General features: G+C 44.9%; 1 protein-coding gene across 3 annotated transcripts in view; it reads left to right on the forward strand.

Annotated features, from left to right (window-relative positions):
* GALNT14 (polypeptide N-acetylgalactosaminyltransferase 14) overlaps positions 1-27040 on the forward strand; it is a 206386-nt gene that overhangs the window by 173277 nt on the left and 6069 nt on the right. For all 3 annotated transcript variants that reach the window (XM_075925330.1, XM_006118082.4, XM_075925331.1), the window contains 4 exons: positions 7209-7335; positions 11724-11816; positions 13789-13872; positions 14949-15093. In XM_075925330.1, the coding sequence (XP_075781445.1) occupies positions 7209-7335; positions 11724-11816; positions 13789-13872; positions 14949-15093 (449 nt within the window). The remainder of the gene's footprint in view (positions 1-7208; positions 7336-11723; positions 11817-13788; positions 13873-14948; positions 15094-27040) is intronic.

A 27040-nucleotide genomic window follows, 5' to 3' on the forward strand; every position in this document is an offset into this window, starting at 1 on the left:
GAGAGCTCAAAAAAGAGCCTCAAGAATGATTAAAAGACCAGAAAACATGCTGTGCAGTGACAGATTCAAGAATTTCAATCTATTTACATTCAAAGAAAGAAGTTAAGGGGTTGCTCTATTACAGTCTATCAGTGTTTATGTGGGACACACATATTTAAATATTTAGTGGGCTCAACAGTGTAGCAGAAAAAAGGAAAACATGAGCAATGGCTGGAAGTTGCAGCTGGACAAATTCAAACTGGAAATGAGAGGTAATTTTTTTTTCACTAATCAACGGAGCCATTTACCAAAGATCATAGTGAACTCTCCATTGTTGCCAATTTTTGAATCAAGATGGGATGTTTTTCTAAAAGCTCTGCTCGAGGAATTACTTTGTGGAAGTTCTATGGCCTTTGTTATACAGGAGGTGAGGCTAAATGATCACAGTGGACCCTTCTATTAATCTATGAAAAAACAGCCATCAGAGCGTTGTGACAACGCTTTCATGCCTATACTGCTAAATAAGAGAGAGATTCCCAGGTTAACCTTGGCTAGATGGGAGGGGTTCCAGCATGGAAAAGGCTGAGAAAACCTGGCCTAATTAATTTGATGGCAAGTGGATGTAGGGCCCTGTGCTTCTGGACATCTCATTCCATCTCTGCCCTCTGTGTTCACATGTGTCATTTGGGAAGCTCCTGGCTGTGAGCCCCGATGAAGGGGTTAAGTAGATGATGAACTATCCTCATTCACCATGTCCGACAGTGCTAGATCAGGTTGGGCTTGATTCTGTTGGCTGCTGTAATCATGCTGCTGATTGGATCCAGTTGGCCAGCAGTTGTGAAAGGCGAAGGATGCACTTGATGACAGGGAGGAGATCTTACGCTGGTTTTAATACTTCAGCACCTCTGGGGAGTGTGACTAGCAAGGAAAAAAAATCCTATCTTAACAGATGTAGCAATGCTGTCAGGGATTCATCGGAACAGATGTTTGTGTTTTACAATAATCCCATCCACTGTCTAGCGCTATTGATGTCTTCTATTCGCTATTTCTCTATAGTATTTTATTTCTTTCTTTTCGTGTAAAATGTGCGTGTGAGAGAGAGAATTTCTTGCCAGTGGTCTGACCTGCAGCATCTGCTCTTCCTTCCTCTGCTATCTGAAGAAATTCATCACAAAATCCCATGGAGCCTTTTTCCCATCTTGAATTAATGGTCTCAAACTTGTCTTTGCAAAGAAAACTAAACATAGATATAGGACGTGCCATACTGGATCAGATGCGTGGTCCTGTATCCTCAATCCAGAAAGAGACCAAAATAGACAATTATGGAAGAGTCTCCCCCTAGGGGTATGTCTACACAGGAACATTATTTCGAAATAACTAGCATTGTTTTAAAATAACGTAGTCTGCATCTACACAGCAGGCAGTTATTTCAAAATAATGTCAAAATACTATCAAGATAAAGGACTTCTTACTCCGACACTATTGTATGAGGTGTAAAAGAAGTCAGAGGAAGAATGCTCTGTTTCAAAATAAATGCTGTGTAGACGCTCCCCATTTTGAAATAAACTATGCAATTGACGTAGTTCAATTTGGGTAGCTTATTCTGAGTTAAGCCCTGCTGTGTAGATGCACCTTAGGAGAAATTTCTGTCAGTTAGCTGTTGGCTTACACCCTGAAGCATGAGGGTTTATACCCTTTATATCTGTGGGATCCAACCAGTTCTGAAGCAGTAGCCACTATAGTGGCTATAGCTTCCAGCAAACTAACCACACTCAGCCAGCCAAATAGCCACATTGTTCAAACCAAATAGCCACACTCAACTGGCCAAATAGCCACATGTGGCTAGCGTGCTGGGCACTATGGCTTTATATGTCATTCTAACCTATGTTATGGAGCTAGGTGTTCTCGTTAGTAGCATGTGTTCTCACCCACCCAATGTCAGAGGGCAGCCATATCATGGAGTCCCAGGCAGAATTTAACCAAAGTTCAAACTTTAATAGACTCAAGATTTGCTAGCCATGGAGCTTGCTAGATTAAACTAATCAAGAGTTGCAGGCATCCCATGAAGTGCTAAAACAAATGGCATTGGCCAAGCCTAGATTATAAACATAGAGGCTGGAGGAGACATGCTTTATGGAAGGCAGTGTGGTCCCTGGACTGGCAGAAGTCCTGGGTTTGATTCCCAATTCTATCATTAACCTGCAACATGAGCTTGTACAAGTCAGTTCACCTCTCTGGTGCCTCCTGTAAGCTTTATAAGGCAGGGAATGTCACTGACTGTATATATTTGGCCTAGCACAGATGGGTCCTGATCTCTGTTGGAGCCGCTGGGCAGTAGTAAGCATTCCTCTAGTATCCTCCACCAGTACAGTTTCTGAGGATAGACAGGTTGGAAACCCCACCTAGGACACGGTGAGTCTTCTTGGTACATAGAGGGAAAGTTGGCTTCTCTCTGCAACAACTGTGGTGTATTTGGCCCTTTGTAATAGGCCAACAGCTGGGACCTCTCCAGCATGAGGGAGCTGAGAAGCGGGACGACAGCTTGTGTGTAAATGGGATAGTACGTACGACACAAAATGGACCAAAGAGGCTCAAATGGTGACATCAAAGTGGTGGACTTGAACCTCCGACTGTGTGAGTTTAGCTCCTGCTCTCACCTCCCTCCCTGAGAGGGTTCAGAACTTGCCCCTCAGTGACCTAGCCGCAGAGCTCCTCACCTTCCCACCTGACAGAACAGAATCTCCCCTGTGCTAAGCGCACAGCGGACTAGATTCTGATTTAAGTTGCGCCAGTGGCAGGTTTCAGGGTAAGTGGCTGAGACATTAGGCTCTTGTGGTGCATTTTGCACTTCCTTTCATTATATTTGCAGTGAAATACATTTCAGCCCTCTGGTGATTTACTCTTCTTCCTAATTAGATGGAGCACTCTGAATACAATGTAGCACTGCAGTGGGTTTTTTTTTCAACATTAACAACTGTAAACTCCGCAGCTTTATGGCAGCGTGATTGCCAGCCACAGGGGACTGCCAGACTCCATCGAAAATAAAAGCAAGTTGGAATCTGCATTCAAATTAGAGGGAGGGCTATTGGGATTCTGTCACTGCCCACACTGGTTTGGAATTTCCTTCTTTAGCTTTCTGTCAGCAAATTTACTGCGGCTGGTGCCCGGCTGTTGAGTGTCTGCCTGCAGATTGAAGATGCTTCATGTCACTATAGCAAGGGCAAGCCTCCAGCATGCCTCAAACCTGACCTGAAGGGACCACCCTGAGGGCTGTCTCTGGGGTGGTTAGTGCCCCTGGCTGTTCACTTTCATTGCCAAGAGTGCCAGTAGAGATGCCAAATAGGCTGTGGATCCTTAGCTGCCAGTTTTAGAGTGAGACCTGCCAACTCATTTCATGCAGATCACTGAACTCCCTTTGGATAGTGGTGACATCCCAGCCCTGAATGGATTCAGGATGGAGACCTAGCAAAGAATGAGTCCCTGGCTCATTAGCTATCCCTTCCAACACTCAAACCCCCTGCTTTGCTGTCTTCCCCTCTCTGCAGACATTGCAATTCCCCTTGGCAGGCCTTGCTTCCATGTGCCATGTAACTCAGGTGTGCAGAATTGTAGCATTGTCAAGTTGGTAGCAAATAGTGACAGGGAGAATAGGAGGGGGGTCATGGTACTAGCAGAAGAGTGTTCCTCTGTCAGGACAGAGCCTTGCGTGGCCGAGCTGGAGCAAGGAGATCCTTTGGAGTCTGACACTTTGTTACACACCATGTTTAATAGAACATGGAAGGATTGTAATAGTAACTGAAGCAAAAGTAACAATGCACCAGTGATTGGCTTAAAACTCAAGTAATGGGTTGTGGGTAAGGGACAGGTCTAGGTACCAGGGCATATGGCTTGCATTCCTGGCCTTGTGTGACTTGGACACATGTGTTAACCATGTCGTGCCTCAGTTTCCCCATCTGTTAAATGAGCATAAAACAACCTTACTTAGAGGGTGCTGTGAGGATTACTCATTACAGTAGCACTCTCAGTCCCATGGAAGGCAGGTGATATAGGTGGGGCCAAGTATTAGTTCCATACCCAGTAAACTGGGAAGAATTGAAGGCTTTGAATTGTCCCTTCTGGGACTTGCAAGGCTGCCAGGTGGTTGGAAGTTGATGCTTCACTTACTAAGTCTCTTCTTCAGTTTGAGCACTGTGCTTCCAGACTGATTTTCAGTGCATTGAAATCACATCATCCTTCCTCTTCATTGTGCTTTAAGATGCAAGCTAGCAGGGGGTTGAAATCTACAGCCTACCCACACCCTCACAAACCCTTCAGAGAGCCATAGTCCCTGGCAGGCTGAACAGAAAGTGGAGGGATGAATGGCACAGCATCCACAAGCCAGTTCCCAGCTGCTTGGGCTAACTGTGCGTTCATCAGGTTTTAATTGCAGTGATACTCAGGGACCGTACAGTGTGCTACACATGGGCAGATGAAGAACGGATGCAAGGAGAGCTGAATGTAACAGCTGAGAACCTCTAAATCCCTTACTAATCTCATTTCCTTCCTGTTGTGATTAAGGTGGCTCCCAATATAGCACTAAGATGCGGCACAAGGGCATTTTTTATTGGCCCATTAATACCTGCCCTGGGTGAGTTGTGAGGCTCCACTCCTCGCCAGTGCTTGCTTCTCAATAATTGCCACAGCAAAAGGAGGGGGGAGCTGCAAGAGGGAGGGGACTTCTGAAAGGAGACACTCACGTCTGTTCCGCGGCCGCCTGCTGTGCTTCTGCTTCTGGGCTTTGGTAGTGTGTCCTGAAGGGGCCTTGTCATTAGAGATGAGCTCAAGGCATGAAATTCCTCATCAGCTAGTTTGGTCTCACCAGGGCTTTGCCAGAGAGAGCCAGGAGGGGCAGTGAGGGCTGGAAACAGCTGCAGCTGGGTAACCCCCAAAGAGCACATGCGGACTATGATCATGATTGGCTGTTTTGTCCTATCTGATGATAATGTCACTGTGTTTAAAGGGATACTCACCCAATTTTGCTCCCCCCCTCCCCCAATTTATATTTTATATCTTAAAATACCTTTTACAAAAGCTGCGTGACAGTGATGTTTTCATGAATTGGAACAAAAATTGCACAGTAACCAAGGGAGAGGGCACACAGGAAGAGTCCTTCCCTTTAAGGAACTTAATTTTCAACTGGAGAGAGAGACAGAGAAAGCCTTGCCTAATGGTTTGAGAACCAGGGACAGCTTTAGTGCTGGTGCTGGCTCTGACATGAACTTTCTGTGTGGTTTTGGGGAAGTCACCTAGCCCCCGTGCATCAGTTTCCCCAAACCATATTAACGGAGTTCTAAGGAGAGCCGCGGAAATTATCAGGGGAAATATTAAGATTGTTTTGAGAGCTCGATTACCCCGTGACAAAAGTGGGGACATGATAATGCTCCACCGATACTTGCAGGGTTTTCAAAGGGAAAGCAAAGAATCACTTGCTGATGCATGAAGTGTACCTAAGAGTAATGGGATCATGGCGGAATTAAGAAAGGTGAGTGCCAGGTCAGACCTCCTGACAGGGAGACATATTAAGCTGAAGAATAATCTCTTAAGTGAAGAGATGGAAGGGCCATTTCTTAGAACTTTTAAAACTAGGCCAGTTGGGGGACATGTCCAAGGTACCAATGGCAGATAGGTGCCGAACTCTCTCTGACTCTGGAAGTTAGGCATGTAACAACCACCCTGCCTTTAAACTCTCCTCCGTTCTTATTGGCATTATTTGCATTGAAGCAGCAACTGATCAGCACCATTATGCTAATACTGAAAAATGAAGTGTAAGGCTCTGTTCTGCTCATTCCCTCTGGGGCACTTGTCAATGGCCACTGTTGGCAGACAGGATACTGGGCTAGATGGGCCTTTGGTCTGACCTATATGGACGTTCTTATGAATAATCCTGAATAGGCAGGGCAATGGAGTATATGATCTAATGGGTGTCTTTCCTGTCTAATTTCTGTGATTCAGCAGTAAAATGGGAGTAACAATACTCTCCGGTTTTCCAGGGGAGGAGCAAGCCAATGTTTGTAAAGCTTGATGAGTGCTAAATATCACTCTTTACTTTCAAAAACCATCATCGTCATCCAGGATACAAAAAACTGTGAAATTGGTTTCTGCTTATTTTCTTTCTGTCTCCCACAGGGTGTTCAAATCCCTATTCTGTCTAAAGGTGATGATGATCAGGCAATGAGGTATCGGATTTATAGATTTGAAGGGCAGAAGGGATCATTAGCTCATCTAGACTCACCTCCTGCATTATACACCTATAGAATTTCAGCCAGTTCCTCCGGTATTGAATCCTTTATCCACAGGGGACATAAATGCTCCCAGAAAGGCCCATCCAGACAGTCAGAAACTTGCTTGGGCAATTTGGACTAAATTACCTGATACCAGCAGCTCTGTTTTCCATGCTGATTCTGCACAAAGCAGCGCAGGCAGATGTGTATGTAAGTGACCTTGTTGTACATGTGCATGCAGCATAGGCACCAAGGGCCCAGTTGTACAAGATGCTGAGCATTTCCTGGGATGTGTAAACACCCTCAGCTCCCATTGATTCCAGTGGGAGTTGAAGCGTGCTCAGGACCTTTCATAATCAGCTCAGTGCTTGGCAGGATCAGGCCCTGACTCATAAAAATGCGGGCCTTCTAAAGGCATGTTACAGTCATTAATAAACTGAAATCATACCCTTTCTTGGTGAGCCCCCGTGGAGGGACGTGGCTCTGAATTACACAGTGCAGAAGTTATTTCTAGAGGAACAAACAGCAAGATGTTTCTGAGACATAAGCTATGCTGCATGTCTTGAAGTCTAATCATAGAATCATAGAATACTAGGACTGGAAGGGACCTCGAGAGGTCATCGAGTCCAGTCCCCTGCCCTCATGGCAGGACCAAATACTGTCTAGACCATCCCTGATAGACATTTATCTAACCTACTCTTAAATATATCCAGAGATGGAGATTTCACATCCTCCCTGGGCAATTGCAATGTTATACACCGTGCTATAGGCAGGTTTCAAGTGGGCTATCTTCAAACAGAGAGTAAGGAGTTTTGATATGTAATTTTAAGAAAGCTGAACCTAGGAAAGCACCTCCAGTAATGGATTTACCTGAATTTGGTGTAGCAAAGGGTGAAGTGAGAGAGAAAACCAGGCTCTACCCAGCTCCTGTGGTCAGGAGATAAAATGTTGACAATGCTTCTCTTTCAGAAATCTCCTTCCGTGTGTGGATGTGTGGTGGGAGCCTGGAAATTATCCCGTGCAGCCGGGTCGGACACGTGTTCCGGAAGAAACACCCCTATGTCTTCCCAGAGGGAAATGCCAACACCTATATAAAGTAGGTGTTGTGCTCTTACTGTCGTTGTGTGCTGCTGACTGATAAGTTGCTATGTGAACAGGAATTGGATGTTACTGGTAGAGGAACACCCACATCGGAAATGGATGAAGGGGGGAAAGTTTGGCTGGAAAGATTTGAGGTGTCAACATTTCAATAGTGTCCCAGCCCAAAACAGACCTAAACCCAGGTCATTCAAGCCCCTCAGGATTTCCCCAGAGCAGGAGATACTTTCAGTGGCATAGGCCACTGAAGTAATGGCTCTTTAATGCCTTCCCTGTCCCTAAGCACAAGGGGTGCGGCAGGGAATACTCCTTCCCCTTGCTGATTCCTAGATGCCACCAGGCTGGTAGCTAGCAGCTCTGAAATTAAGGGGAACATAAATGTGTCTTAGTGCTACCTTGTCCCCACTGACTCTGGCCTGGGGCTTAGGACAGTTCAACCAGACCAGAAAATCTGGGCCAAATGCCTGCAAGAACATAACGATAATGAAGACCGAGCCAGAGGAGCATGTTGAATGAAGATGTGGTGCAGTTTGATCACCCACTCCAAATTAAGACTGTCTTCAGAGCAGGCCCTAAGGAATGCTTGGACTTCTGACAGCTGGGAGCAGCTGGCTTCACTGTAGTTGGCTGCTTATGACACAGGACACTGGGGCTAGAGTTTTTGCACAAAAATGGCTGTTTTTGTGCAAAAACTCACACAGTGTCCACACCTCAAGCATGTTTTTGTGCAAGTAAAACAAAAGAACAGAGGGTTTTTTCCAGTGTAGATATTCCTTTTTCTACGAGGAATAACTCCTTTTTGCGCAAGAGTTCTTGCACAAAAAGGGTGTGTGGACGGGGAACGGGGATTTTTTGCTTAAAAAGAGGCAATCGAAAAAAGCCCCGGTGCCCTGGTGGCCATTCTGTAAATAGAAATCTGAGTTTCTTTTCAAGAGAGCATCCATGCAGTCTGGACGTTCTCTTGTGCAAAAATGCATTGCTTTTTCAATGCGCTTTTGCAATGTGGACGTGCTCTTGCACAAGAAGTTTTTGCGGAAGATATCTTCTGCAAAAAGCTTCTTGTGCAAGAAGCCTGTAGTGTAGACATAGCCTGGGTGACAGGCCAGGACTTGGGATTCCTGTTTAGTGGCCAACAGATCCCTGTTCTTGTTAAGACAATGAATATAACCTTTCAAGCACATGCTGACATGGCTAAAGCTAAGTGCTCCACAGCACAGCTAAGAAAGACAAGTTATAACCCTGTGAAGGCATCATTCATCTGTCTGGGTTGGTGTTGGAAATAGTTAGCTAAAGAATAAGAAAGTGCAGAAGGGGTAGTGGAGAATTAAAGGATCTCTTTGAACAGCCAGTGGCGTCAAAAAGGGTTTTTTCCCCTTTCAAGTTTTGAAGCGGAGGGTTGTTCATTGTTATCCCAATAAAGAGAGTGTGGTCCAAAGATGGAAACAGTTGTGTTTATCACCAGTTTGTTTCCCAAATTAGCTGTGTGTTTGTGGATCCCTTTTTGTGTATATTTTCTAATATTATAAGATTAACTAATAATAAATGTGAATACTCAGTTTCTTGCAGTATGGCCACCTCTTACCCGTCCACTACATGTCTTACTCAGGCTTATTGTGGATGTACTGCTGGTATGTCTCCGTAGCAGGGCTAAAGTCGGAATAAGCTATGCAACTTCAGCTACGTCAATTGCGGAGCTGAAGTCGAAATAGTTTAACTAGGCTTTTGGCACTGGCTATCCATCAGGAAGTTGAAGGAGGAACATTCTTCCTTTGACTTCCCTTACTTCTCGTGAAATGGGGGTTACCACGAGTTGGAGTAGGAAGTCCTCTAGTTTGACATAATTTCAAAATAAAGGCTTGTAGTGTAGATGCACATTTTGTTATTTTGGAATAACATCAGTTATTCTGAGCTAACGCTGCTGGGTAGATGTACCCTGAAAGGCCAGTCAGTTATATTTTCATTTCCATTCTCAGTTATCGCATTCTAGGTATGATTTTCAGATATGTCTTGCAGCAAAGTTAAAGAGAAAAGGGCCTTTAAGGATAGGTGACCAACAATGAATACATTGCCTCGCTTCAAGAGAATGGTGAAGGAGAGATGTAATCACAGATACAGTAAAAAAAGGAGGAAGGAGACAAGTTGGAGGCTGACCATGGAGAGAAGTATTTGATAAAATGTTGTAGGGAAGTAACCTGCATTGGTCCCTGTTGGGGATGAAGAGGGTGAACTTAAACAGGTTCTGGCTGTAAAGTCCATAATAAAGAAGAGAGGCTTTAATGGATTCAAGAAGAGAGGAGTCCAACCTAATAGTTTATGTACAGACACCCATGAAATTTGGGAGGTTTGGATTCCAAATACAGATGCCAGCTTTGCTGTGGATCCCCATCTCTATTATAGGCCAAACCAAACTCTCCAGTCAGAATGCCTTTGAACATAGGGAAGTTAAGATCTGGGTTGAAACGTTGTGGTGTAGGTCCATCTCCAACAAAAAGAAAGATCAGGCAAATGGAACAGCCACTCTGAGGGGTGGCTGGGGTATTATCACTAGAGCCATTCAAATGGGGATCAGAAAGCATATTCTGGTGGATCGTGTGTATAGGCATTAGCAAAGCATCGAGGGCTAAGATCTGATGAGCCCTGTGATGCCTTGTAGCCTTAACTTATAGCATTCTAAGATGTGAACTTGGAGTGTGGACTCAGGCAATCTAATACTCCTATTTCTCATCAAGGCTCCCAATAAAGGCCCAGTACAAAGATATTACCATATATGTATAAATTCACACCTCTAGGTTTCTTCCAGGGATTGATTTCTTCCATACACCTTCTTTGCCACTCCCTTCCACACCAGTCTCAGCAAAAGAAAGTTCAACTTCCCAACTCATGCACAATTCACATGACAGTTATTGCTTGCTAATTGACACAAGTGGGTTTGGTGCAAAAGAGGACATAAATCTAAGGTCAGTCACTGTCCAGAGAAGTTTACAGTTGGGTGGTGTCAACTCACAGGGTCATGGCCAAACAGGATTATGAATTCACTTTACAACAGAGTCAGTTAGGGATAGTTGCTTTTATTAATCTCACTGCATCACTACTATTACAGAGTTAATACTGCCAAATGGTTACACAGCTACTGCAAAGTGACACATCAATAAGCACAGGCAGAGTAATGTATAAAAGAGTAACTGGCACTTAGAAATGCTTACATCTCTTTAGTCTGCAGGGAGTCCCGTTCCTGTCTCCTCAACCAGGCCACAGTGGATGTGGCTCCATCTGGGGGAATCCAGGGCACCCTCCAAAGTCTAGGTCCTTGGTGAGACTCACTAGGCATAGAACTCCCTACACTAGTTATACTACAGTTGTTTACTGGGTGTGCGTGTACTGCCTCAACACCATTCTTATCACTTTCATGAGCTGAGACCGAGGTCAAGCTTGTTTACCACTTTACAGTTTCCCAGATCAAGGCGTGGGGTAAAGCTGATAAAGCCCAGCTGCTGTTTGCGTTTGCAGGGTACAAGGTTACCAGGCTGTGTACAGCTAGGTTGGAAACTTCTATCCCGGGCCTGCTAAGCTGTAGGGCCCACATATGACATTTTATGTGATAGGCGGGTTTTGCAATAATAGTCCAGACCATTAAATACTGAGGCCATCACTTTCACAGAGAGTATTCCTGAAACATAGAGAAGTGAAAGAATAGACATAGAGTAGCAAGAAATATTTGCAAGGAAATCTGAAGCTGCATCAAACTCGCCTGGTTTGAGAGTTTGTTATTGGCTCTAAACTCCACTCAGGGTCATTACAGGATTTCTGTAAGTCTGCAAGCCTCCTGCACTCCTCTGAGCTGACCTGGAGCCTTTTTCTAGTCTCACTTTGAAGCCACTGGGAGTTAATGGTTTCTGTTGAGTTTAACTTTGAGTTTGAGTTTATTCAAATGAAACTCAAGGATGCAAGAAGGCAAATGCATGAGGGCTGAAATGGAGGAGGAAATATGTGACTGAAACTTTGAGAACCAAAAGAGTTGAAGTGTACAGCCCATCAGAGACCTCTACCAGCTGTGAAACCAGGCCCCACGCAGGTCTTTCTGGAATGTTACTGTGAGAACTAGCTGTGATCTTATTACACCAGCCAAGATGAAAACTCCTCCTCCAAACAGTCACCTAGGTTGTGTGTAGCAATTGCATGGACATGGAAGTAGTAGAACCAGGGTGGTAACCAGGAATGGACTGAAGTGGTGTGGGTTGGGTGAAGCCAAAGTAGCACCCTCAATATGTTGGTAGTGGGATAAAGGGAGAGGTGTAGTCACAGTGTTGGGGGCTCCCTTGAATGAAAGTAGAAAGTCCCTTGATATGCTTCATTGGTTTTCACCTCTGCCATTCGTTGCTCCTCTAGAAATACCAAGCGCACAGCTGAAGTGTGGATGGACGAGTTCAAACAATACTACTACGCTGCCCGGCCTGCAGCACAAGGAAGGCCGTATGGAGAGTAAGTTGTGGTTTTGGTGGTCAGTGGAAGCACAAAGAGCTCTGCCCAGTGTGCCTGATTCAATGAAAAGGTCAAGATAATGACACGGGGGCATTGTATGCACCTGCGAAGTGTCTTCCTCTAGTTTCAGTACTAACAGTTAAGTGCTCACACAAAGCAGATGCTACAGGTAAGGTGATACATTCCCAGCTCCTGAGCATATAACCAGTTTGTTTAGAAGCTGTTAAGTCATGCCATGGAGACAACTGAATTCTTGCTGGGGACCCCCACCCCGCCCAGATTCCCACTCTTGACTTTGAATAGATCTAGTCCTAGAGCTCAGCTTTAACAATGCGATTTAGACGTGAAACCAGCAGGCAAGAAAAGTAATCGGCATGTTCTGGATCCTGTCTTGGCAGACTTGGTTTTCTGGAAGCTGAATTACTACTCTGTGTTTTGCCAGGACATTTGTGATTCTTTCCTTTATAATCATGGCTAGTCAGAAATCCACCTTATTAAAAAAAGGTCTGTATTCACAGGCAGCAAACTCTTGAGTTCAGATAGCAGCCAGCCTTGCATTCTAATCCCCTAGTTTAACATGCTCCTCACTGTCACAGAAATTCTCCGTTCAGGGCTGAGAATGAGCATGTCTCAGTCCAAAGGTGAATTGCTGGAGCAGATTTTCTTCTGCTTTTCAGTTGTCAGAGAATCTAGATGATTAAAATACTGTGCAGCCTGACCTGCTTACCATCAGCCATACCCTCCCTTCTGCTATCAGCACAGAGGGAAAGAAAAGCTCTGTCACATTCTGCAAACAGAACTGCAGAGAGGACTGGGATTTGGGAAGGGGAAAGCAAAATATACGGGTTGCTTCTTACTGCTTTATAGTTACTAACAGCCCACATGTGCTCGCTTGACACCCGCTTAGCTTCATGATTAAAAGTGGGCGTGGCCTGCCCAGGTAGTGCGCTGGAATCAAGGAACAGCCACTCGGTATAATATGCTCCCCCACTGGTAAATTTGTCCTGGATTCATCCAAGTGCTTAAGTTGAGCAGGAGGGCTGAAGTTGTCCCCTGTACTCATTTGAATCCTGAATGCAGTAGCTTCTTCCCGAAGGCTGGGAGAGGTACACTCAGTTACTGGTGGGCTTCTGCCCATCTGCTTCTTGACTTGAATAGGTGTTTGAGCATATGAAGCTTTGAAGTCTCATGGAGTTCAAAGGGATTTAAGCACATAGTTAAGTGATTTGCTGAATTAAATCTCAATTAGTATTAGTATTACTAATATTTTATTATTATTAGCACATAATAATTTCATGTATCATCCCTATATTAATGTAATCCTTGGCATATTAAATAGCATACATTACATATTTCTTACATCAGCCTGTTCTTATGTCAGTCTCAAAGCATGGTACAAAGATGGGGAAGTGTCATTAGTCCCATATTACTGACAGGGAAACCAAGGTATAGAAAAGTGAACTGACTTGCCTGAGTAGGGAACAGAAGCCAGGTCTCAGCCTTGCATGTTATTGATTTGGTACCTACACACAGGGCTGCCAACCAGAAGAGCAGGGAGTGGGGAGGGCAAAGGGGACAGCTGCCCCACAACCCGTCGATTTAAAAGGGCCTGGGGCTGTGGGCTGCTACCACTACCAACCCAGCAGCAGCTGGAGCCCCGTGCTATTAAACTGAAGCTGGAGCCCCAAGCGATGTGGTCTGAGCCGTGCTGAGGGTTAGCTGGGGGATGCTAGCCCCTACCCCTGTGCCCAAAGCCCTTCCCCTTCCAAGACACAAAGCCACCTCCCTCCTCCCCCCCCCCCATACATCTTGCCCAGAGCCTGGTGAAGTTTTTTGCGAGCCTTGCCTATACAAACGTTTTCTTCCTCCCTTGTGACTTGGATCTGATCTGCATGACTTCGATCTGTCTCCATGTGCGACGTTTATGTGATCACTGCAATTATTACAGCTACATCATGTTTCCCCCACACAGCATCAAGAGCAGACTGGAACTGAGGAAGAGCTTGAAATGCCAGACCTTCAAGTGGTACCTGGAAAATGTTTATCCAGAACTTAGGTATTGGCCAACTGTTATATCCTTCTTCATAAAGATGTAGTGCATGCTGATTGGTACATGACCAGCACCTCCTGGGCCTCCATTTCCACCAGTGCTTTCAGGGTCTGTGAGAGGGGAGAACTCAGAAGTCATCTCTGAGAACCTTTCTTGGGAAGTTGTTCTCTGCCTGTATTCAACAGCAGATGCCTGAGCCAGAGCCCATCTCACTCTGTGTCTCAGGTTTTCTGCTAAACTGTATTTTGTTAGCCACTTTCGGCTGCTCCACACCCCACGGGCACCATAAATGCCCCAGAAGCCATTGCAACAGTTCCCCCAGTGACTAACATCATCCATCTTTGGAACTGGTGCAAAGGATGCTAGAGATGCACCCAGGGTCCTGCTGAGAGTGATTGAATGTGGAGTCAGAGAGAGAAAAAGTCTGAGAATGAGGCCTGATCTACACTAAATGTTAAGTCAGCCCAGCTATGTTGCTCAGGGATGTGAAAACTGTATTCCCCAGAGTTATCAGTGAAGTAGGTAAACAGATCTAACCCCTAATGCACTACGGTAATGGAAGAATTCTTTCATTGACCTAGATACCATCTCCTGGGCAGGTAGATTACCTATGCCAATAAGAAAATCTCTCCAATCCACTTTGGTAGTGTCTACACTGAAGTGCTAAAGTGGTACAGCCACACTACTCCAGCATATCAAGTGTAGATGAACTTGTACCCTATAGAGCTTTCTTCATGCAGAGAGGCATTGCACTGTGAGTAAAAGACTGATGGGAGCTTCATTTGAGGTTTCCTTACACTTGTGAGTCAAATATATTTCTGTCTGCTGTATTTACTGTGTCCAATGAGCTTGGCCAACCTCCTGCAGCAATGCCACATGAGAAGGCTCAGTTTATCACGTGATACCTGTTTTGCAATGTCAGTAGCCCTCCCCTGAAATTCACATAGCGATTCATTGCATGTGATGGGCCTTGCAGTCCATGAAAGTGACGCATCCTACGGGGCAAACAGCCCTTCCTCTCTTTGAATGCTGTGCCTATCTCTGGCAAGTATTGTAACATCCTCTTGGGGTTCTTTCCCCAGGATTCCTGAGGAAACATTGTATCAATCTGGAATGATCCGACAGAGACAGAGGTGTCTGGAGTCCCAGAAGCCTGAAGACCAGGAGTTTCCAGTCCTGAGCTTAAGTCCCTGCATCAGCAGCAAAGGTGTGGCAGCAGTGGCACAGGTAACAGTTTTAGGCCTGCCTTTCTAATACAGATAAAAAGAAAACAGAGATACACACAGCTGACTCCAGTGTATGGGAGCAGCTTTACCTGCTTTGTTGGCCAGTGGAAACTGACCCCTGCAGGGCAATCTTGGAGTGGCACCAAGCTGCTGCCAATTCCCTTCCCTGTGGTTGGGGAGAAGGGATGGGAGTGTGACAAGGGATCCCTGATCATCCCCAGTTGCCAATAAATCAATTAGTCAACATCATTTGGGACCATTGGCAGCATCTGCCAATTGCTCCAACCACCAAGGGACTAGCCCTGCAGCCAGACAGTCCTAGAATTGAGTGAATGCAAAAATGGCCTAAGGCCCCTTTTGGCCTAACCTGCCTTTCCTAAGCTGCATAGAGCACTCCTCGTCGGCAGTCCAGGTCACCCAGACCTGTTTGCTTTTCACATGCAATTCAAATGCAGAGATCAGAGGAAGAAAATGAGAACTATAATTTCCTCTCATCTTTCTGACCTATTTACTCCTCTATCTATTTCAAAATGTACTGAATTGCAATGGTATTTATAACTTCATAGGCTGCATTCATTCAATATTAAATTGCCCATTAAACTAGCAAGAGCTTAATGAGCGTGACCTCATTTATTTTTTAAAATCTCACTGAGAGACCAAGTATACAACATCAGTCAGCATGTGTTCTCTGCTCCAGATTCTCAGATGCACTGGCACAGGAAGAGTGGTCTTTTGTTGAGGTCTTTGGATTCTATCCTATCTGGGTTTAAATCCTATCTGTGCCACAGGCTTCCTGGGTGACCTTGGGCAAGTAATTTAATCACCTTGAGCCTCAGTTTCTGCATCTGTTAAACAGGGATGATAACACTTCCCTATACCACAGAGGTGCTATGAAAATAAGTTCATTAATATCTGTCAGGTGCTCAGATACTTCAGCAATGGGAGCTGTTAAAATAGACAGTATACAGCTGTATGTCCCTTGTGTCCCTTGGGTATATATCCCAGGCTGGCCTGGCAGCCGATGAGGTTTAGGCAAGTACTGCTGGCCAAGGCTGAATGGCTGCTTCACAGCAGCTGTGAGAATAAAGGAGATGGGAGGCAAAGGGCTGCTGCCACAGGAGTGAGCAGATTGGAGAATGAAACTCCTGCCAGCAAGCCACTGGGGAGCCTGGCAGAGCCCCTGTGCTGAGAAAGGACAATTGGACCAACAGGCTGAAAAGCTTATGGAGACTGTGGGAGGTAAAAAGGAGCTCAGGAGACAGCAGGAGGGGTTGTAGAAGCCCAGTTCTGCCTGTTTGGAAGATGCTGAGCCTTAACCCACTGGAGCGGGCAGTCCTGGTTTGCTGCTATGAGGATTCCTATGTAGTCATTCTTTGCCAGCAGAAGAGAGCTCTTCTGCTGGTATAATGATTCCACCCCCCAATAAGCAGCATTAGCTATGTTGGCAGCAGGCTTTCTCCTGCCTACACGGCACTGTCCACACCAGCACTTTTTGTTGGTGAAACTCTTGTTGGTTTTTTTTCACACCCCTGATCAAGTGCTAGTGTAGGCAAAGTCTAACTGTATATATTGCAATAGTGACTTCCTCTAACAGGTCACAAAATATAGAATAGGCAGTACAGGTTGAACCTCTCTAGTCCTGCACCTTCAGGACCTGACTGGTGCCAAACCAGCAAATTTGTTGAACCACAGGAGGGCAGTAATATCTGGCAGCATTACCAGCACTTCCACTGCTTACTGGGCTCTTAGAAGACATTTAGAAATAAATCAGAGCTAAATAACAGCACAGAACATTTGGAGCCAGGACTGGTGGCTGTAAACAAACTTTATGGGACCACAGGAAACTTGGCTACTTCCATGATAAGTGGACATCCAGCTAACTAAAATCATGCTGGACCACAGATGTTGCTGACCGAGAGTGCTGGACTAGAGAAGCTCAACCTGTAATTGAAAATCCTGCTCATGAGCATTTACAACTTTAGAAAACAGCGCAGGTCCTGTCAATTATATTGTATCACAGTTGAGTCAAATCTTGTTTAATCAAAGCTTGATTATCTGGAAAATGGATTTATCCATTTTCACATTTATCCACATTTATCCACATCCAAAGGGTGTGTTCCTTGATATGCATCAAATATATTGAAAGGATCCTGTCAGTCCAAGACCTTTTCCCATGAGTATTAATAGTAATATATTAGTTACTTATTTGCACTTCCATGGCTAAGTGCCATACTATACTCTGAATGAAAAGCCAGATCCTCAGTGGGTGTAAACTGATGATGCTCCATTGATTTCAGCAGATCTAGGAGCTAGGCAGATTTATACCTTTAAGGCTGAGGATCAGGCTTAATTCACATAGCACCATTCTGATGTAGTTCAGCATTCTCCCTATTTTACAGGTGAAGAAATTGAGGCACAGGCAGATCTGTCACCTGATAATTAAGTCCCTTTGAAACCTATAGCCATAAGTTGATTTGCCAAGAGAGACCAAGTTGTCTCCCTCCTAATCCCATCCCTCCCTTACTGAAAGGACCTGCCTGCATTATGGCATTATCCCCTATCGTGAGAAAGGTGTGGCATAACTCCCTACTGAGTCCGACCATGCCAATCCTTAAGTCAGCTGTGTGGAGAGAGTTCTGTGGAGCAGGACTAGATACTGACTCCCCTGGGCTTAGTGTGCTGTCTTTACTGCGCTCCCGGACAGAACCCTGGTATTTTTCCATCTCGTGTCTTGTTTACTAAAGCAATTGATTGATTTAGCTCTTTGCTAGCAAAATGCATTTGGGAGTAAATAATTGATTGTAATTTCGCCCTAGATCATCTAATGAAGATGCCACTGGTTGGCTTATGCATTTGTTTTCTGTTGAAACTGAGCATCAGTTGATAAGCGACTGTGCAGAAACCTTTTTGGAATAGATTTCTGACTCTGGGATGCATTCAATAAACCCATTAATCATTAGCTGTTCCAGGCAGCCTGGCATGCTTGAGAACAAACATCAGAAGTCTCTTAGGCCTGGATACACTTGAGCACATTAACGGCAGCAGCAAGATGATTGTGAATTAGGGGAGAGAAGGTGCCACTCTATGACAGAACACTGTGAAGCTGTGTCATTGTATCCTCACGTGAGGGAGAGACGGCAAAATGTAGCAGCTTTGTCCTAAGGTTCATTACTAGCAATCTAAGGACAAGTCTAGGACGAGAAAAACTGCCTCCACCAAAACTTCACGGTCTCAAAAACATCAGAACCATCCCCTCTCAGAGACTCCCTCGTAGGCCCCTGCTCTGCCTCTCAGTTTCTCTTCCTCTCTCTTCAATGGACTCCTTGATCTTTCTCCCACAAGCCCCAATGAACTCTTAGATTCTTGGATTTTCCTCTTTTACCCCTGCCCCCCAGCTAGATTCTTGGTTTCTCAGAGACTCCCTTGTACTTTGGATCTTGTTGGACCACTGAATCCAGGATGTTCTCTCACAAGTAAGTACTGATTGGTATGCACAGAATGGCCACCAGGGCACCTGTGCTTTTTCCTCTTCCCACTTCTTGCTCCAAAACCCCCTCTTGCCTGTCCCCACACACCTTTTTGCGAAAACTTTTTCAGAAAAAGGAGTTATTCCTCTTAGATTCAGGAATTCCTACACCAGAAAAACCCCTCTGTTCTTTCATTTTACTTGCACAAAAACATGCTTGAGGTGTGGACACTGCGAGCTTTTCTGCAAAAATGGCCGTTTTTGCGCAAAAACTCTGTAGTGTAGACCTAGCCTGAGACACACACACACTTCTCCAAGACGTGTCTTGCACCAAGAGAGTGTATTCACTGAGAACAGTACTGGTAGGCCACTTTAGCTGTCATTTTATGGTGGATCAGGCCACAGCAGAGAGGCAACAGCCTAGTCCAGAATCAGTGACAATAAGTGAGTAGTATTAAGACAGCATCTACCTACTGAAAATACATGCTGTAGTTTACGTGGCAAAATGGGGACTGCAGAGCTAACAGAAGTGTCGGGAGCAGCTCTCCCCTCTTTTCACTTATCTGCATTGGCATGTTCAGCACATCTTCTGAAGTGGCCCCAGTGAGGCTCAGGGCATGTAATATCAGCCTTCCTAGGCAATTGCTAGTAAAGGCTAGTACTTTAATGTTGTTGCCTTAGATGGGCTTGATAGGAGGTAGCATAGATAGGATTCATAGAATCACAAGACTGGAAGGGATCTCGAGAAGTCATCTAGTCCAGTCCCCCACACTCATGGCAGGACCAAGCACCATCTAGACCATCCCTGACATGTCTAACCTGCTCTTAAAAAATCTCCAGTGGTGGAGATTGCACAACTTCCCTAGTCAATTTGTTGAGTATGCTATTGCACTGCCCTGCTCTGGCCACGAGGGCTTTTTGAAACAAATACAGAATCAAGCTGCTCTAATACTTAGAGCAGGTAACTGGAAGTCAGCCAACCTGGGAGTTCTCAGCCCTGCTCCAGCGCTGGTGCCCTATGCGATATTAGTTGAGACGTGTCACCACTCTGTACCTTAGTTTCCCTCTTTGTAAAATGGAAATAATACATACCTCACCAGAGCACGAGGAACGCTGATCAACTAATAATAGTGAAGTGCATTGAGAACTGTAGATGGAAGGGGCTATAGAGCGCTAATTATAATGTTATGTTGAGTTATTAATTATTAATATTAATAACATAATAAACAGAAGTCACCCCAGGGTTTTCCAGGAATGGGTTGTTTTCACCCTTCCTTCCTTCGCTTCTTCTCCAGCCTTAGGGCACAGCTGCGCTCTTCTATCTCAATGGTAGAACCTCTCTAGACTTCTGGCATGTGCCAGCTGGCTACTCTCTGATTGGCTGAGAGGAGTTCTTTTCATATGTCAGCCAGCCTAAACTAAGCCCAAGGTGACAATTTAAAATCACATGATCAATTCATAAGGAAGCTGAGTAACACTGACAGATGCCTCCTTGAATGATGTTAAAGCTTTGAAACACAGTCCCAAGCCTCAGATGGAGTTAGCATAGCCGGGATTTCAGAGGAAAGCATTTAGCACATCGGGGGCATCACCATTGTGACCCACTGGTGACCCTCTCTGCTCTATCCAGCCCCATGCTCCTTTCCTTTCACCTCCACCCCCTGCTGCTAACAGACACAATTCCACTACTTTGTAACAGTCTGCAGTCACATCCCATCTGTGCTGGGCATTCAGCTTGTAGGGTGACCGCTTCTGGACAGTCTGCTGCCTTTACATCTGGTATACTTTAAGGGGACTCTAATGGTTTAGAGCTATGCCAGAATGCTCTGCACGAATCCAGTAGTGGATCATCTGAGAGTTGAAGCTTGTACTCAGCTGTGTACCAACATTCCCTCTATTTTTTCCATCAATGTATGAAATAAATTTTGTTACGTGCACCAAATTTTGTGCAGATATGCACCACCAGTGGAAACACATGCAATCAGCTCTGGGCACTCTGCTAATCAGCTGGGCAGCATTTGAATCTCTCCTGGGTAGCCACTTAAGCGCACAACTTACAAGGAACAGTGCTGTATACTTGTCTTGACCTGGTCCATTAAGGATTTGAGGGAAGATAACCGATGGAGTGAAGTGATCTGAATAAGGAATGAATAAGATAAAGAACCCACATGGGCTTTGGCCTGAATTTCAAGCCAAACTGTCTTGGAGACTCAGAAGTGTTCAAAATTCTCTTTATTTTTTCTTTTCTTGCACCTTTTCAGCACTAGGGCTGAAAGTGAAAGTGCCATAATGCCACAAGAGGGGCAGGTCTCAGACTGTCTGATATTTTTTAATTGACTTCAGCTAAGGTTGTGAGTGATCATAAGTTCCAAAATATCAGGCCTATGGAGTTTCTGGTCAATTAAATGTAACAAGAACCAGTTTTCTTAAGATTTCTCACCAGATTTTCAAATAGTTCAGAGGCAGCTTTGAACATTTACTCCCTTCTCTGAGCTTAAATCAGTCTCTGTAACAGATAACTGAAGCACAGGTAACACCATGCTGATTTTTAAAAAGGTTCCAGAAGCAATCCCGGCATTTACAACCTGATAAGCCTACCTTCGGTATGAAACAAACTGGTTAAAACTATAGTAAAGAGCAAAATTATCAGACACATGGATGAACATGATGTGATGGGGAAGAAGTCAACATGGCTTTTGTAAAGAAAAATCATGTCTTAGTAATCTACTAGAATTCTTTGAGGGGATCAGCAAACTCGTGGAGAAGGGTGGCCCTCTGCACGCAATATACTTGGAGTTGCACAAAGCCATTGACAAGGAACCTCACCCAGGGCTCTTATGCAAAATAAGTTGTCGGGAATAAGAGGGAAAGTACTTTCATGGATCAGTAACTATTTAATGATAGAAAATAAAGGGTAGGAATAAGTGGTCAGTTTTCACAATGGAGAGAGTTAAATAGTGGGGTCCCTCAAAGACCTGTTAAGGGATCCAGTGCTGTTCAATATATTCAGAAATTATCTGGAAAAGTGGGTAAACAGCTGGGGGCAAACTTTGCAGATGATAGAAAATTACTCAAGATTTCAAAGCTGACTCAGAATTACAAAGGGATTTTTCTATGCTGGGTGACTGGGCAACAAAAGGCAGATGAAATTTGGTGCTGAAAAATACAAAGTAAGGCACATTGGAAAGCAATCCCAACTAAACCTACAAAACGATGGGGTCTAAATTAGCTGTTACTACTTCAGAATGAGATCTTTGTGTCATTATGGATAATCCTCTGAAATCATTCGCTCAAAGGGCAGCAGCAGTGAGAAAAGCTAATGGATTGTTAGGGGCCATTAGGAAAAGGATACAACAAAAAGAAAAGATCATAATACGAATAGAGTTAAAACTTTGTTTTCCTGCATGCAGGGCAGGGGTGGGCAATAATTTTTGACCGGTAGCCACTTCAGAAATTTTTGAAGTGGCCACGGGCCGCCATGGAAGCGACAGGGCCTCAGGTGGAAGAGGTGGGGCCAGGACACTTCCATGCTTCCCCACCCACAGACCCTGACTGATCTGGGGGCGGGGGAGCATGTGAAGTCTTTGCCCCCACCTCCTGCAGAAAGAACTGCCAGGTGTTCTGAACAGCTGGTGGTTACCTCTAGGTACTCGTGCCCCTGGTGGTGGGAGGAGACTTTGTGCGCTTCCCCTCACCCCCAGGCCCTGATTGGCCCGGGGGGCGGGGAAGTGGGGGAATGCACAAAGTCTCTCAGTCCCTGTCCTCTGGTGCGTGTTGCTTAGAGTCAACCACCAGGATTGATTCTAAGTGCCACGCATTCCCCCATCCCTAGGCCTTGGCTGGCCTGGCAGTGGGGGAGTGGCAGAACCTCCGCGGGCTGGATCAACCTGCTTGGCAGCCCACAGAGACCCTTTTGCCCCCCACTAATGTAAGGGGAATGGAGGTGCCCATTAATCAAAAATTCTGTTAATTAAGATATCTCAGAGGGCTAGCCATCTTAGTTTGAAAATTAAAAACAATGAGTGGTCCTGTGGCACCTTAAAGACTAATAAAAATATATAGAATCATGAGCTTTCATGGGCAAAACCCACTTCTTCAGCTGAATTGGAGTATAACTAAGAGTTATACTTACCAGTTTTCAAAGAGTTAGAATACAACAAACTGAATGACATTCAAAGTAGTATACAGGTGCTCTCCAACCCAGGAGTAGTACTGCACTGCAGAGCAGTTGGTTTCTTGAAGCACTTAGATATAGACAGGTGAAGTTCTGTATATAGTAGATCAGGGGTTCCCAAACTTTTTGACACGGGGACCAGTAAATCCATTCACGAGCTTTTGGAGGACCGGTAACATTCATTTGCATATTTGCATATTCATTAAGCAAATTACAAATATGCAAATACGGCGGTTTTGGTCCTCCCAAAGCCCCCAGAGCCAGCTTTGCTAAAGCTTTTGATACAGCCACCCACAATATTCTTACCAGCAAGTTAAGGGAATATGGATTGGAAAAATGGACTGTAATCCAATAAAATTCTGCACCACCACATCATGTATTGAAAAGGGGCTCATTTATTTTCAGAAATCTGAGACCATCTTTGGAATTTTTTATCCATATTCTCATTCAGGATGGTGAATGCAACCAGGTTCTCTCCATTCTGACACATTGTAGTGCCTTTAAACCTCACTGTCAGCAGTGGGGATATTTAAAAGGCACTGCTTTTACATTTTTATTCAGGATCTGCGTGCGCCCTGAACTGTCCTGCTTACTGTTGCCGATTCTTCCGCCCCCCCCCCGCCCCACCCCCGCTGTCCCTGCCAGCCGATTCTCTCCCGATCTCTCCTGGCAAGCCCTGCTGCCCTACGAGCTGGTTCTCCCCCCAACCCCCGCGATCTCCCCTGGCCCAGCCCCACTGCTCTCGCCCCCCCAGCCAGCCCTGCTTCTGCCAGCCAGTTCTCCCCCGGCGGTCTCCCCTGGCCAGCCCCACTGCCTCCCCCACCCCCGGCTAGCCCTGCTTCTGCCAGCCAGTCATCTCCCCCCCCCCCCCCCCGCGATCTCCACTTTCTTTGGTGATTCAGAATGCCTTGCAGTGCCTCAGGGCCCTCTATATCAAGCTCAATTATCATGAATAACCAGGATCAAAAAAAGAATTAGATGAGTTCAAGGAGGGTAGGTCCATCTATGGCTAATAGCCACAATGGTCAGGGATTCAACCTTATGCTCTGGGTGTTCCTAAACATCTGGCTGCCAGAAGCTAGGACTGGATGACAGGATAGATTATTCAAGAATTGCCCTGTACTGTTCATTGCATCTGGTTCCAGCCACTGTCAGAAGACAGGATATGGGGCTAGATGGACCATTGACCTGACCCCCGCTGGCCATTGCTATGCTCTCGTGCTCTTCCATTACCAATCCAATCCTTAAGAAAGGAGGCGTGGGTGATGATGACTTTGAAACTGGTTCTTATTGCCCCTCTGCCCATCACGGTTTCAAACTGGTTGAGGATTTTCTATTGTGATTCTGCCTTATAAAGCTGCTTATGAAGGGCTTGCTTCTATTGCATTACAAGGACTAGTAGATGAGAGCCTTGATGCAGGCATCCTTGTTCTAGCAGCCGTATCCATCACCCGGTCCATATTACTAAATGGGAGGGTGCTGCTATTTCCAAGGGAGATGTGTATATGGGTTTGGGGCGGGTAGCAGCATAGAAAGGAGCTCCTAATGTAAACAAAGCTGGGACTCATTGGAATGGTACATTTTTCTTAATGAGCAACCTAATTGAAACCAATGGGGCTACTTCTGTGGTAAGGTAATAAATATGCTGTAAATCAGTGGGGACCCAGAGTAACGAGCTCTGTGTGTGTGTGTGTGTGTGCGTGCGCGCGCGTGCACACACATTCACATGTGCAAAGTTAACTTCCCCCAAAGTGAGGGAAGAACAGGTATTGGATTTGGTCACTGAGGGCTTGATTCTTGGCAGGTGCAGGATTTATTTGGCACACCATTTCCCACACTAGTAGCTTACACACCAGCTGACAGCATGTGCGGTGGAACGTTTGGAATTCAATAGCTGTAGGACGAGACAAACCCTGACAAAGAAAAATAGCTGCCAAAAGGCCCTTTGGGGGCAGTATATGTCTCCAAAATGCATTCTTCTTGCTTGTGTTGAAAACCTGGGCAATTCTTTCTGACAAGCCTGCGGGCAGCCTGTTTACGAAGCCAGCTTTGATTTTTGTTAAGATAGTGGACGCTGGACCTTAGAAGCACAGAAAAGTGAGACCAAATGTAAAGTCTTTGTTGGTTTGGAACTTTCATACAATGTATATTTTCCATCTTAGGTGGCTAAACGCCAAACTCAAACAGAATTTATATGCCCTGGAGCTAAAATCCTCTTGCTGTCTCTTGATACCAAAAGCGGTTATAACTCCTGACTGTAATATGCTGCAATATTGACAGATGAATCTCTCTCTGTCTCCTCCTCCCTTCCTCCCCACAAGGTGGTCTGAAATGTTTACAAACCAAAGTTTCTTTTTTAGGTAATCATTTTCCATTTGATATGTGTGCAACTGAGGGTTCCTTCCTAAGTGGAGTACTTTGCATTTGTCCTTATTAAATTTCATCTTGTTTACTTCAGAACATTTCTCCAGTTTGTCCATATTATTTAGAATTATAGCACTATCCACCAAAGCACTTGCAACCCCTCCCAGCTTGGTATCAGCTGCAAATTTTATAAGTAGATTCTCTGTGTTATTATTTACATCATTGATAAATATATGGAATAGAACTGGACCCAGAACTGATCCCCTACTGGTCTCCACTTGTTATGTCCTCCCAGCATGACTGTGAATCACAGATAACTACTCTCTGGGAATGGTTTGCCAACTACTTTTACACTCACTTTCTCCATCTAGGTTGCATTTCCTTAGTTTGTTTATGAGGAGGTCAGGCGAGACAGTACTAAAACCTTTACTTAAAGTCAAAATCCACAGCATCTGGCTGCTTTCCCTCTATCCACAAAGCTTATTCCCTGTCAAAGGAAGCTATCAGGCTCGTTTGACATAATTTGTTCTTGACAAATCCATGCTGTTACTTTTCACCTTTTCTTCTAGATATTTGCAATTGATTGCTTAACTATTTGCTCCATTATTTTTCTGGGTATAGAAGTTAAGCTTACTGGTCTGTAATTCCCCGGGTTGTCATTATTTCCGTTTTTAAGACAGGCACTATATTTGCCCTTTTCCAGTCTTCTGGAATCTCTCCTATCTTCCATGACTTTTCAAAGATAATAGCTAATGACTCAGGGTACGTCTAGATTACAGGCTTTTTTCGATAGAGGCTTTGTCGACAGATACTGTCGACAAAGCCTCTGTCGAAAAAGAGCATCTAGACTACAGCCAGTTCTGTTGACAGAGAGTCTAGCTGCTCAGTTTTGAAAAAGCACAGTGTGATGCAATAGCACCTTTTTTCGACATAACTGTCGAAAAAAGGCGTTATTCCTCGTAGAATTAGGTTTACCACCATCGACAAAACTGCTGCGTTCTGTTGACTTACTTTCGACAGAACTTGGAGGTAGTGTAGATGCAGGTATAGTTTTGTCAACAAAAGCCGACTTTTGTCAACAAAACCCTGTAGTCTAGACACGCCCTCAGACATCTCCTCAGACACTTACTTAAGTATTCTAGGATACATTTCATCAGGCCCTGGTAACTTGTCTAAATAATTTTTAACTTGTACTTTTCCTATTTTAGCCTCTCTGATCCTACCTCATTTTCACTGGTGTTTGCTATGTTAGATGTCCAATCACCAGCAGGTTTCTTGGTGAAAACCAATAATATTAATGTCTTTTTGAAAAGCTGTCAAGTGTCTTCAGTTGATTTTCCCCTTAGACTGGCTTCCCGTGGGATTATCTACCAACTCCCTGAGTTTGCTGAAGTCTGCCTTTTTGAAATCCAATGTCTTTATTTTGCTGTCCTCAAATCATGATTTAAAGACTTCAATTTACAGAGAATCCACCATTTACACTAGTTCAAACCTGCAAGTGATCTGTGCCCCATTCAGCAGAGGAAGGTAAAAAGCCCCAGGGTCTCTGTCAGTCTGATTAAGGGGGAAATGTCTTCACAACCCCAAATATAGCATCAGTTAGACCCTGAGCATGTGGAATGTGCACCTAATTAACATATACATAGAGACAAGCAATGGGTGAGAGGTGGAGAGAAGGAACCCCACCCACAGAGGGATACATTCCTGGGAGAAAGCTTGCCACAAAAACAGCAAGGGCATTAACGGGACAATAACTACTAGCACACAAGGCTCTGCCTTCTGTAACTATCAGTAAGTCCCATTGAAACCAACAGAAATTCCTCCTGAACAGGAGGGGGAGCACCACCCGGCACAGGCATCTCACAATCATATTACCGTTGTTGTCCATTTGGTGGGCATGAACCAGGTCACCAGCATGCTAGGCACTGTACAGACAGAACAAGG

The sequence above is a fragment of the Pelodiscus sinensis genome, chromosome 3 (genome assembly GCF_049634645.1).
Source record: "Pelodiscus sinensis isolate JC-2024 chromosome 3, ASM4963464v1, whole genome shotgun sequence".
Taxonomy (NCBI): domain Eukaryota; kingdom Metazoa; phylum Chordata; order Testudines; family Trionychidae; genus Pelodiscus; species Pelodiscus sinensis.